General features: G+C 35.3%; 2 protein-coding genes across 3 annotated transcripts in view; both read left to right on the top strand.

The window, feature by feature from the left end:
• SLC35A3 (solute carrier family 35 member A3) overlaps positions 1 to 13,602 on the top strand; it is a 57,916-nt gene extending 44,314 nt beyond the window's left edge. For both annotated transcript variants that reach the window (XM_012458456.3, XM_012458455.3), the window contains exons 6-8: positions 1,878 to 1,996; positions 4,060 to 4,193; positions 9,276 to 13,602. In XM_012458456.3, the coding sequence (XP_012313879.1) occupies positions 1,878 to 1,996; positions 4,060 to 4,193; positions 9,276 to 9,366 (344 nt within the window). In that variant the 3' untranslated portion in view covers positions 9,367 to 13,602. The remainder of the gene's footprint in view (positions 1 to 1,877; positions 1,997 to 4,059; positions 4,194 to 9,275) is intronic.
• The window catches only part of MFSD14A (major facilitator superfamily domain containing 14A), a 70,442-nt gene continuing 60,802 nt past the window's right edge, over positions 4,105 to 13,744 (top strand). Inside the window, exon 1 of the mRNA XM_012458452.3 lies at positions 4,105 to 4,193. The gene's annotated coding sequence lies outside the window, so the exon portion shown is untranslated. The remainder of the gene's footprint in view (positions 4,194 to 13,744) is intronic.

Raw genomic sequence — 13,744 nt, 5'->3', positions numbered from 1 at the left:
CACTGTACTCCAGCCTGGGTGACAAAGCGAGATCTTGTCTCAAAAAAAAAGGATAAAGCTGGCTTAAGTGGAATTTTAGAGCGTTTCACATCCTTTTCACTTCTTTCTCTTGTGGAATACTTTGATTAATTATGACTTTATTTATAAAAATTGCTTTACCCTTGTACTCTTTAACTGCATATATTTCAAAGGCTACTCAGAAGAAGTGGTCCTATAAGCATGCATTTCTTTCTTTATAGCCTAGCAATGCTTCTGGGAATCTCTTAGTTCCAATAGTCATATGATAGACTATGTTTTTGAGACGAGATTCAGCATGAACAAGACAGTTTCTGCTCTCATCAAGTTGACTTTCTCTAACAGTGAAACTTTAGTAACACAGAATCTAATGTTTTCTATGACTATTTCTTAGCCATGATTTTTCTGGATATTAGTTATTATACTATCAAAACAAAACTTTATTTATTTATTTATTTATTTAGAGATTATCTCACTGTGTTGCTCAGACTGGAATGCAGTGGTAGAATCATAGCTTACTGTAACCTCAAACTTCTGGGCTCAAGTGATTGTCCCACCTCAGCCACATGAGTAACTAGGACTACAGGCATGTACCACTACACTCAGCTAATTAAAAATTTCTTTTGTAGAGATGGAGTCTTGCTATGCTGCCCGGGCTGGTGTTAAACTCCTGGGTTCAAGTGAGTCTCCTGCTTTGGCCTCCCAAAGTGCTGAGATTTCAGGCGTGAGCCACTGTGCCCAAAACTCCTTCTTCTTCTTCTTTTTTTTTTTTTTGAGATGGAGTTTTGCTCTTGTTGCCCAGGCTGGAATGCAATGGCATGATTTTGGCTCACTGAAACCTCTGCCTCCTGGGTTCAAGCAATTCTTCTCCCTCAGCCTCCCAAGTAGCTAGGATTACAGGCATGCACTACCATGCCCTGCAAGTTTTTTTGCATTTTTAGTAGAGACAGGGTTTCTCCATGTTGGTCAGGCTGGTCTTGAACACCCGGCCTCAGGTGATTCGCCCGCCTCGGCCTCCCAAAGTGCTGGGATTACAGGTGTGAGCCACTGCACCCAGCTTTGAAACTTCTTAATAAGGAAAAATACTGAAAAATACTGTACCCCCTGCCTGAGCTTTTCTTTTTCTTTTTTTTCTTTTTTTCTTTTTTTTTTTTTTTTTTTGAGATGGAGTCTCGTTCTCTTGCCCAGTCTGGAGTGCAGTGGTGCAATCTCGGTTCACCGCAACCTCTGCCTCCCAGGTTCAAGCGATTCTCCTGCCTCAGCCTCCTGAGTAGCTGGGATTACAGGGATGCACCACCATGCCCAGCCAATTTTGTATTTTTAGTAGAGATGGGGTTTCTCCATGTTGTCAGTCTTGTTTCGAACACCCACCCTCAGGTGATTTGCCCACCTCGGCCTCCCAAGGTGCTGGGATTACAGATGTGAGCTGCTGTGCCCAGCCCTGAGCTTTTATATTTGTATGCATGAATATTTGAAAATCTAGAACTAGCAAGAGGAAGATAGAACAATGGCATATCCCAAATGTGAGCAATTTGCACATAAAGTATTTGAATGGGCTAGCCATGTAATCATCTAATTTGTGCATTGTATTATTTTAGTGCTCCAAAGTTGGTAATGTCTGTTTTTTTTTAATATTCTATGTCTTTGTCTTTTTTTATTTGTATGGTCTTTGTCTTGTAGTCATAATATAGTACTAAGTATACTTTTGTTAAGTTTGCAAAACCAAGTAAAAATTTTAAAAAGTAATCTAATTTTATCAAAAAGAAAAAGTTAAGTATAAAATTATTTGAAATGTCAGTGGAAAAATATATCTCTTCAGACAAACTAAATGATATATCATGTAGTCTTTACTTTTTTTTTAGGTTTCTTCGGAAGTATATTTGGATTAATGGGTGTATACATTTATGATGGAGAACTGGTATCAAAGAATGGATTTTTTCAGGGATATAATCAACTGACCTGGATAGTGGTTGTTCTTCAGGTAAAGCATTTAAAGTCTTAGATTTAATGCTAATAAACTCTATTTTAATATAAAGAATCAAAGTAGCTCCTGATATACTGATGTGAGGAAAAAAGGTTTCTCCTGTTAGTGATCTCATTGTATCTAGTTTATTCAAGGAAGTTAAAATAAAAGTGATCTTAATGCTGTAATGAAAACTTATTTTGAAAAGGGGTCTTTAATGAACTATGTGCTATTTAAATATAACATAATGAAAGTACAAGTTTAAGAATAAAAGAGTTGAAGCTAAGGGCAAATATAATTTGATTTTTCTACAAGTCTTATCATTGTACAGGAAGTCTGTGATCAGCCATTAAGACCCAAGAAGCAGATCTAGATATTTAATTCTGTGACAGTTCATAGCCTCATATTGTAGTTACATATTGGAAAACTTCTGTCAAATTTAATTTATATATAGCTTGAAATTGTTCAAGGGTTGAGTAATTAATTACATCTTCAAAAAATACATATTGAGAATTCTAGAGGATATAAAAATGAAGATACAAGTCACTGTCCTCAGAGCCTCCTGTTCTTCTAGAGATATTTGAAGCCTAAGCAGCAAGGTTCCAGAAAGGAAGGTGAAGATGGCAAAAGATAGTTGTGTTTTAAAAGTAGGTAGGATACTTCTGTTTTTAAGATAACAGAAAAGGAGACAAGGATAAAGGAAAATTTGAAAACAAAATTTAAGAGAAAATTTGAAGTGGAGATAGGGTGAGTCAAGAGGGTTTGTGCATGATGTATCTTATTCCAACAAAGAGAGGAAACCCCCTTCTCTTAAAAAGGGGCTGAAGACACGAGAAAAATAAAGTTTGGTATAACTGGCATGAGGGATTCAATAGGGAGTAAATAGGTGAACGACAACATTAGTAAGCTCAATTGGCATAATTTATGACTTTCTCTAAATAAAGCTTCCATCGTAGAAGAGGTGTTCTGAAAGTTGTTACAGGGCCAGGGACTGTGGCTCACACCTGTAATCCCAGCACTTTGGGAGGCCAAGGCAGGCAGATCACGAGGTCAAGAGATCGAGACCATACTGGCCAACACTGTGAAACGCTGTCTCTACTAAAATTACAAAAAAGTTAGTTGGCCGTCGTGGTGTGTGCCTGTAGTGTCAGCTACTCGGGAGACTGAGGCAGGAGAATCGCTTGAACCTAGGAGGCGGAGGTTGCAGTGAGCAGAGATCGCACCACTTCACTCCAGCCTGGCAAGAGAGTGAGACTCTATCTCAAAAAAGAAAGATAGAAAGAAAGAAAGAGAGGAAGAGAGGGAGGGAGGGAGGGAGGAAGGAAGGAGGAAGGAAGGAAGGAAGGAGGAAGGAAGGAAGGAGGAAGGAAGGAAGGAGGGAAGGAGGGAAGGAGGGAAGGAGGGAGGAAGGAAGGAAGGAAGGAAGAGAAAGTTGTTACAATAGGTAACCCAGATTTGGAAATTGTTAAGTAGTGTTTGGCAGAAAGCAAAAGTGTATAGTATACTAAAACCTCATTATTAAAGTAGCTGAAATTGGGAATTTGACGGGGACTAGGTAGAAAGTTCTTTCTACAGTCTTAAAAAGCAAAATTAATACTGTGCTTTAGGAAGCTTAATCTGACAGCAATGAGAGGTGGATTTGAATGGGGAGAAACTATAGGAAAAAGGCCAAATTAAGAGGCCATTGAAAGGCTGTGACATGACTCCAATTACTAATTTTACTCAAAAGTAAAAATATTTCACTATTTAGAGTGACCAGTCCTCCCATATTTGTCAAACAAGTGATGTTTAATTACTAAATTGGATAACAATAGACATTTTATTTGTAATATGCTCAAACTCCATTATAACAAACTGCAGATTGTCCTGGTAGTTACTTTTATTAAATGCCTTTTGAAATAAGAGGGCTATTGAACAAAACCTAGAAGTCTGTTGGTTATAAGAGATGTTTAAAATAAATCCCTTACTATAATGGGATTGAATTTATAGGACAAAAGCCTAAAGTTTTATTAAATAATGAAATTGTTTGGAAATGCAGTTTTATATATGTGTTTTAAAAAATTTTTTTAAAACTTCTGCAGGCACTTGGAGGCCTTGTAATAGCTGCTGTTATTAAGTATGCAGATAATATTTTAAAAGGATTTGCAACCTCTTTATCTATAATATTATCAACACTGATCTCCTATTTTTGGCTTCAAGATTTTGTGCCAACCAGGTAAAATATTCTTTTCTATTTATTTAAATCCCAAAAAGTATATAGAAATATTAGAATTCTTTGTAAGGTGATCTGGTAAATTTGAAGAATCATTGAAATATAATTTAAAAAATTTATTTAACTATGTTTTAAAAAATATTTCAAATTAAATTCATGAAAGAAAGTCTCCTGAAAAGTTTTTTATACAAATTTGGCTGGCCAGAATTTTCCCAATAAATAAATCTGAATATTTTCCCTACAAAGTAAAAAGTCATATAAAAAATTTAATGTCATATAAAGTCATAAAAATAAGTCATATAATGAATTACATTTTTAAAATACAGAATTTACATAACTAAAGTCAGGAGAGTATATGACTTCCTTGAAGAAGATAGTTTATATAGAGAATGTGGCTCGTGAGGAAATTCAATTAGGTGGTGGCAGGAAGAGCAGTTTGGAAAGGAATTACAGGAGGACTTATAGGCGAGGCAGGAGACCAGTACTCTGTAGTTTTATGGATGCTAAGGGAGAAGATAGCATCAGGAAAAATTGAGTGTAATGAATATCCGTTACAGACGGTATTGAAAATTCTAATTTTTTGTTTATAATCCCAGACTAATGGGATTATATTTTAATTGCTTCCAGGACACCACTCTTGGGTTTCCTCCAAATTTACTCTTCTTCTGATTTTCTCAATCTCTAATCTTTGGAATCTCCCAAGGATCTTTTATGTGTTTATTTATTTATTTGTTTGTTTATTATTTATATATTTATATTTTTGAGACAGGATCTCAGTTTGTCACCTAGTCTTCAGTGCAGTGGCACGATCGTAGCTCACTGCAGCTTCAGGTTCCTGGGCTCAAGCAATCCTCCTGCCTCAGCCTCCTGGATAGCTGGGACTATAGATGTACCGTGTTGCCCAGGCTGATCTTGAACTCCTTACCTCAAGCAATCCTCCTACCTCTGCCTCTCAGAGTGCTGGGATTATAGGAATATGCCACTGTGCCTAACTCATTTGTGTTTTTGAGAGTAAAATAGGATTATGGTTGGAATTTGGCACTAGAAAAATATAATATGCTTTTTATATTTTTATATTGAACATTTATGGTTTTAATTCTTTTTTAGCAATCTAGACAATAGATCTGGAACATACATGTTGACATCTGTAGTTCTTATGAGACAAAAATTTTAAAGCATTTCTGTTTTCAGCTTATGGAAATGAATCACTTAGCTAGTGAGACCAGACTAACAGTGAACACTTACGTCTTAATTTCTTAATCTGAATCTTATTCCCTGTTCATTAGATGAGGAAAGTATATGGTTTAATGTAATTTGAGAATGTTTGGAACTTTCAGATTTTTAGATTTTACTTTAAAAAGCATACCTTTAAAAAAAACTGAGCCATATGTAAAGTTGAGGTAATTAAATCTTTGAATTATGCAGGGAAAAAACAAATAAATGAACAAGCAAACCAACAGAGGTACAAAGAGTAGTAGTTTGGCAATGAGATATACACCTGCCTGTGAATTATGTTTCTGAGGAAATATATAAGGTTTGTTGGGTTGAAGACAGAAAGAGAAAAGACAATGATACTGCTATTACTGAATGAATGAATGAATGAATGAGTATTTTGAGAATATGTTCAGGACACCAAGCCAGATGGGCTAGTTGGATTTTTCCTAAAATAGATAATTAAGCTCTCTATCTTTATGCATCTTACTTTTGTGAAGAATCCATTTTCAGTAATAAATCTAATGACATTTTCTCAATCTTCATTCAATTCTATTCTAAATGTAAGATTTGCCATTAGCCCCATTCCACCTCCTCAAACTGGGTTTTTGTTTGTTTGTTTGTTTGTTTGTTTTGGCTTCTCTGAAAGGGTATGCCTATACTTACCTTTCTGATCTGTCCCTTTGGTAACTTGTCAATCCTTGCTTACTCTCTTGGCCATCTCATCCACTGCCATGTCATATTTGTCTTCTCTATGAAGATAAGTTTAAATTTCACATAAACTCTAGATCCCTTTATTGACTGTTAAACATCTCTGCTGATACAATATCACTAGTACCCACTTTCCTAAATTATTTTTCTTGTGCTTGTTATTTTGCTTATTGGTATTACCATTCTTTCATTTAGGGTTGCTTATTCTTTTATCAAAAGTTTATTAAGTGTCTACTACGTGCCTGCTGGCCACTGTGCTAGCTCCTGGAAAAGGAGTGCATGAATGAGACACAATTTCTTGTCTTCAAGGTCATCACAGTGATTGGAGTGACAGACATGAATAAATTACAACAGTATGATCAATGCAACAATAGAAGTATACATAATAATTCTCTTAGAGGATGCTCAAATCCTTGAAATAATCATTACATTCTGATAATTTTTTCCTAATATTTTTTTCTGAGACAGTTTTCTCTCTCAGAACCATCTAAAAATTGCTGGCTTGAAAAACAGGTCTGTATTCAAGTACATCCTGCTAAAGACATAGAAAGGAATCCTGCAGTGGATACAAAGGTAGATCATGTAATCTTTCAGTTTAGCATGAACTTTCAGTCCATGCTATTGCAGACTTCCAGAAAGCTAAGAATAGTTCATAATGACTGATGAAGACAGTATCCAGTAATTAATAATTACCAAATATTAATGTGGTAGCAGTTTCTTCAAGATACATTATAGGATGTTTTATGTTATCCTAATAATCTTATATGTATAGCTGCATTCAGGTCTTTTGAAAAGTTAACCATTTGCATCAAGTCAAATCTAGTTATTAATCATAATAGATAATCACTGAGCTCCCTATATATGCTAGGCACTGTGGGCACCACAGTGAATGAAGAGCACATGGTTGAGCAGGGGAGTGGACCTGTAAATAATGTATCATTTAATGACAGTGTGGTAAGTGTTATGATAGGGTCGTTGTGCCTCCAGGAGTGAGTCTTGGAGACATTAGACCAGAATTGTTATTTTTCTTTAGAGGCAAGGAAACTGTGGACAGAGGAAATAGTATCTCTAAAGACATTGTCATGAAAGGATATGCTGTGTTCCCTGAGTGGAGTGGCTGAATTATAGACTGGGTGGCATGAAGTGGGAGGATGAGTTTCAGGGGACCTTATTATGAAGGGTCTTTTAGTAATAATTAGTAATTATTTTTCATTTACAGACAATTAAAAAAAAAAAAAACCAGGAGCATGGCTTTGAACTATTAGTAGAAACTTTAAAAGCAAAACTAACTTATGTCTCTATAATAGCATTTTTTAAAATGTACACATTAAAAGTTAAGATTCCACTTTGTAAGGCCGAGGTGGGCGGATCACTTTAGGTCAGGAGTTCGAGACCAGCCTGGCCAACATGGTGAAACCCCATCTCTACTAAAATACAAAAAATTAGCCAGGTGTGATGGCACACACCTGTAATCCCAGGTACTCGGAGGCTGAGGCAGGAGAATTGCTTGAACCTGGGAGGTGGAGTTTGCAGTGAGCTGAGATCACATCACTGCACTCCAGCCCGGGCAACAGAGTGAGACTCTGTCTCAAAAAAATAATAAAGTTAAGATTCAGGTTGGGCACAGTGTCTCATGCCTATAATCCCAGCACATTGGGAGTCTGAGGCAGATCACTTGAGCCCAGGAGTTCAAGATCAGCCTGGGCAACAAAGTGAGACCTCGGCTCTACAAAAAAACAGGAAAATTAGCCAGGTGGGGTGGTTTGCACCTGTAGTCCCAGCTGCTTAGGAGACTGAGTTGGGAGGATTGCTTGAACCTGGAGGTCGAGGCTGCAATGAGCCATGATCTCAGCACTGCACTCCAGAACTTGGACGACAGAGTGAGACCCTGTCTTTAAATAAATTAATGAAATGAATAAATGCATTCATGCATGCATGCCTGGGTGCGGTAGCTCACGCCTGTAATCCCAGCACTTTTGGGGGCCAAGGCAAGAGGATCACCTGAGGTTGGGAGTTCGAGACCAGCCTGACCAACATGGTGAAACCCTGTCTCTACTAAAAATACAAAATTAGCTGTGTGTGGTGGCACATGCCTGTAATCTCAGCTACTCGGGAGGCTGAGACAGGAGACTCTCTTGATCCCAGGATGCAGAGGTTGCAGCGAGCCAAGATCACACCATTGCACTCCAGCCTGGGGAACAAGAGTGACATTTGTCTCCACAAAAAAAAAAATTAATATTTGTAGTCTGGTTTACACATCCAGTCTAAATTCATTTCCAATTTATTGTAAGGTAGACTATATCTATAGGTATATAGGATAAAGAGGAAACCAAGAAGTCCCTGTATTTAATGTAATTTCCTTTTGTAAAGCATCCTATAAAAATTGGTTCTGAGTTTTGCCTGTTATCGTGGATTTTAAACTAAACTTTACCTTGGTTTAACATAAAAATTTTCCTTTCATATGTTTAACTAAAGAATTAAAACCTGGCCAGGCGCGGTGGCTCAAGCCTGTAATCCCAGCACTTTGGGAGGCCGAGGCGGGTGGACCACGAGGTCAAGAGATCGAGACCATCCTGGTCAACATGGTGAAACCCCGTCTCTACTAATACAAAAAATTAGCTGGGCACGGTGGCGCGTGCCTGTAATCCCAGCTACTCAGGAGGCTGAGGCAGGAGAATTGCCTGAACCCAGGAGGCGGAGGTTGCGGTGAGCCGAGATTGCGCCATTGCACTCCAGCCTGGGTAACAGGAGTGAAACTCCGTCTCAAAAAAAAAAAAAAAAAAAAGAATTAAAATCTTTTGCTATTGAATGTATTGCATACAAAATCTCTATTAAGGTGAAACTTAAAATCCTATTAAGATGAAACTTCCTCTTGAAGTTATGGGACTTTAGACAAGTTATTTAAATTCTTTAAAACTTTCATATGTAAAAAATGAAGATAATACTAGTACATCTTCATAGAGTTGTGAGAATTCAATGAAACAATGCATATAAAGCACTTAGCCAGATACCTGGAATGTAGTAAGTACTCAAGAGTTTTTAGCCATGTTACTGGAACATTTTGCCCCAAATTATAATTGTTTTTATAGTAAGGAAATAGAAGGAACTTGTTTTGCTTTTAATCTGATTTTCTCTTTTTTATTTTGTCTTCATCTTATTCAGTGTCTTTTTCCTTGGAGCCATCCTTGTAATAACAGCTACTTTCTTATATGGTTATGATCCCAAACCTGCAGGAAATCCCACTAAAGCTTAGTTGTATACTATCTTTAACTGGTTTTTCATGATGGTGCAGTAGGAATCTCGACATTAATCTTGCACAGAGGACTTCTACAGAGTCTGTGAAGATATCATCATGCTGAATCTGATCATATTGTTTAAATGGTTAAAAATACAAAAGTTTAAGGATAAAATATGTGTATATGTAACAAAACACATTGCATCTAGAAATCAAAACTTGAGAGTATTTCCAGGGATTAGAATTAGAAGGAATATTAGAGGAAACTTGAAATCTGAGCTTAAAAAGATTTTACCTTTTTGATTGCTGCAGAAATGTTCTATGCACTCTTTGCAAGAGCACACAACAAATGTCAAATATCAAAGTTTGAAAATTATAATTACCTATAAAGCTGTGAAAAAATAGAAGTATAATTTGAAAAAACATTTCACTTACCAGAGATTTTTATATTTATACAAAAGATTACTAAATGAAGGATTGCTAAATGGTTTTTGTTCAGTTACCTAAATATTAATAAAGTACTATTCTGGGTATGATTTGTCAGAGAATAAATATTATATCTAAATTTAATGTAGAGATACACACTATTTCTCCATATGAATTTTAAGATATTTTAGTGCTTCAATACTGCTGAAAGCAATCCAGTTGCTCCTGTGCTTAAATAGTAGCCAGTGAATTTTATAGTAATGGAGGTTAGCCCTTAATCTCTTAATTACATTTTATTTCTGTAAATCAGATAAGTCCTTAATATTATTTTAAATTAAAATTTGTGTGTAATTGCCATTAAATTTTCAAAATGTAATTTAAAGGATTTAATAATTTAAAATAATTATTGTGTAATATCTACATTAGGAGAATTTTGAACTATCAAGCATATATTGTATACAGTTAGAAAGTTATTAAATGAACATTTTACTCACTGATCTGTAAAAACTTCTTTAATCTACAACTATTGACAAAAACAACACTCAAACAAATATAATAGTACAGATGTCAGAGACTGAGACCAAATGACTTTTCTTGGAGACATTCCAGATTGCCATATTACATTATTTTAAACAGCACTATAATTTTAAATTCAAGGCTGCTCAGAAGAGCTTTTTAGGTCTTTCATAAACCTACTGTTCCCAAGAATACGCTCATCACATGACTGGGAGAGGTAGCCAAATTTTAATTCCCTTTCTGTCTTCCCACAAAAGCTGCTGAGAAGGAGCCACCATTTTGCTTTAAAATAGTGGTTTTTTTTTTCCTTTTTAATTAACACTGGAGCTGAGGATGCAGATTACATGAGTTACTTAATTAATTGGTTCAAGGGAGAGAGAATATGTTAGAAATGGTAAGGTGATTTGATGGGCAAAAATTCTATAATTTGAATATGGGTTTAATTCTTGACTATCAACAGAATTACTGAGTATAAGAAGTATTTTACTTTTTTCATTCATACTGTGTGTGTGTGTATGTGTCTATATATATATATATAATATATATATATTGTTTTGTTTTGTTTTATTTTTGAGACGGAGTCTTGCTCTGTCACCCAGGCTGGAGTGCAGTGGCGTGATCTTGGTTCACTGCAACCTCCACCTCCCGGGTTCAAGAAATTATCCTGCCTCAGCCTCCCAAGTAGCTGAGACTACAGGCTTGCCCCTCCATGACCAGCATATTTTTTGTGTTTTTAGTAGAGATGGGGTTTCACCATCTTGTCCAGGCTGGTCTTGAATCCCTGACCTCAAGTGATCCGCCTGCCTCAGCCTTCCAAAGTGCTGGGATTACAGGCGTGAGCCACTGTGCCCAGCCTATACTGTATATATTTTTAAAGTCTGTTCTAATATATATAAAAACTGTAAAAAATAAGTATTTTTATATAGCTCTCATGGATTTTATTAAACAGAATTTTGCTCAAAAATACCATGTTACAGACTATTGGGTACACTTGCCTAACATGAACTGGCAGTGTTACCTTGTTTTTGCAGTCATAGTCTACAGATTGCAGGTCTCATCAGTTCCATCCCAAGTTTAAAGGCATTTAAAATCACAAAATCTTTAAAATCAATTTGGTGGTGATTCCAAATTGGTACCAAGCAAACTTTCTGGATGCCCAACATGATTTTCAGTAACCACCCTTTAGAGTATTTGTTTAATAAGTTCACCACATTTTGAACATGGTAGTTTTAGACTGCCATAATATTCAGACTTACGTTATTACCTCCTGCTAAGTAAAATCTAAGTCCTGCATATGCACAGAATTCAAGACTAAATATAATGATTCATGTTTAGCGCACATTGAAGTATTGGTTGAGTACTTATGTATTAATACAGTGTGCATTCACATTTAATTGTTCAGGGTTAGTCTGTTTCTATTTTAATAATTTAAAAAATTATACAGGTAAATTTTTGGATATTAGACATGTTAGTTACAGTAGTAACACATTTTTAGGTATCCAAACACAATTTTCAAGATTCCTAACAAAAGTTATAAAAATGTAAACAAGAGTTGTAAAAACGGACAAAGTAGTCAAGTATATTTTCAAAGCACAATTTTATTAGACAGGCATAATTTATATTTTGCTTTTCTAGTGTGTTTGAAAATGTTTATTAGAGATTGGGCTATGTCGTTCATAATTTTTAATTCACAAAAAGTAATCATATATGAGAAGGTGGACATGTGTCCTAGGATTATATCACATATACAGATAATGCCATTTCCTTGTGTGTGTGATGTGTGTTTTGATGACCTCCACAGGCCTTACTGTATCAAGCTTTTATAATGATGCCTCCTTCATTATTTAAATTCCTATACTTTTTATTTGTTATCACACAACTACTTTGTTCAATGTGAAAATGTGCTAGCTCATGGTAGAAGAGTGCCAATTGATAGTTCTTTTAAAAATTAAGAATATGGGCTGGGCACAGTGGCTCATGCCCATAATCCCAGCACTTTGGAAGGCTGAGGCAGGCAGATCACAAGGTCACAAGTTCGAGACTGACCAACATGGAGAAACCCCGTCTCTACTAAAAATACAAAAATTAGCTGGGTGTGGTAGCGTGCACCTGTAATCCCAGCTACTCAGGAGGCTGAGGCAGGAGAATCACTTGATCCTGGGAGGCAGAGGTTGCAGTGAGCTGAGATCACGCCACTGCACTCCAGCCTGGGGAACAGAGCGAGACTTCATCTCAAAAAAAAAAAAAAAAAAAAAATTAAGAATATGGTATTTGGGAAGAAAAGTTTGAAATGCAACAGATGGATGTTTTGACACAGTAATAGTATATTATCAATTCTTCAATAAAGTGATTTTAGAGATGTAGGCTACTTTTATGGTGGATTATATAATTTAGAGATGCAAAAGTTAAATGTTTACATCAATTTATATTGAATGTCACATAATTTCATAGAAGGAAAGGTAGTTTGATATTTAGATTCTAAGGAGATATAATCTGAAAGGAAATTGTGTTCTCTACAATTAGTTACTGTAATACTGATTATTCTAACATATCAAATTATTGAACTTTTAAAATGTCATTGCATAGTCATTAAACTGAGGTAGGTTTTTTCTTAAGAGTTTACCATCACTCATGTGATTTATACATTCACTATTATAATATTTAATTACTATGGGTGTATGCTTTACATAAAAAAGGCTTATAAAAGTTATTTATGCTATATTGAAAGTCATCTTAAGAATCTCAAGGTATTTCAAGTAGTTACAGAAGCAGAGAACAAGCACTTTTATCAAAATCTGGTCCTTTGTGCCTTGCTTTACCAAATACCTGAGTCTTCTGGAGGGTGTTCCTGTAATTCACAACTTTGGACATATGAGCAAAATTAGGATGTTTAGAAATAAATACATTTCTATTTTTTTGGTTGTTTCAACATTTGCTCTTTAAATTCAGTAACAATTAAAATAGGTATATTACAAAAGCATAAAGATTTGTGAACAGTACTTACTTAACTAAATTGTTGTACCATTGCTCCATCATTGAGCTTTTTGAAACTTTAACAATTGTATTAAACTGTCAGTTTGTTGTTTCATTTGTTATTACAAAATATAATTTACTGTAATTTAAAAAATTTTTTAAATAATTTGGATCCTGACTTTGTCTATATCTGTATTTCCTTTGTTTAGAAAGGTTCTTTTGAGTTTGAGAATGTAATTTGTATATTTAAATTTTTTATGGACATGATTCAAAGGAATGTATAAAGTGATCTTTTGTTAAATGGCTTTTTAAATAAATTTCTCTTGTCATTTTTTGGTATCCAGCTATTACCTATTTAACAGATTTATTGGAATAGATTATTTTCATAAAGAACTATACAAATCTTTTTCTATATTTCCTTATTTTCCTATTTACCTGTGTCTATGACTTAACCGATTAATTAGGCTTCTCTCTTTATATA

This window comes from Aotus nancymaae, unplaced genomic scaffold (assembly GCF_030222135.1).
Source record: "Aotus nancymaae isolate 86718 unplaced genomic scaffold, 86718_ANA_hifiasm-v0.15.2.pri h1tg000103l, whole genome shotgun sequence".
Classification (NCBI taxonomy): domain Eukaryota; kingdom Metazoa; phylum Chordata; class Mammalia; order Primates; family Aotidae; genus Aotus; species Aotus nancymaae.
The sequence above is the reverse complement of the archived record's forward strand: the minus strand, read 5'-3'. Positions and strand labels throughout refer to the sequence as shown.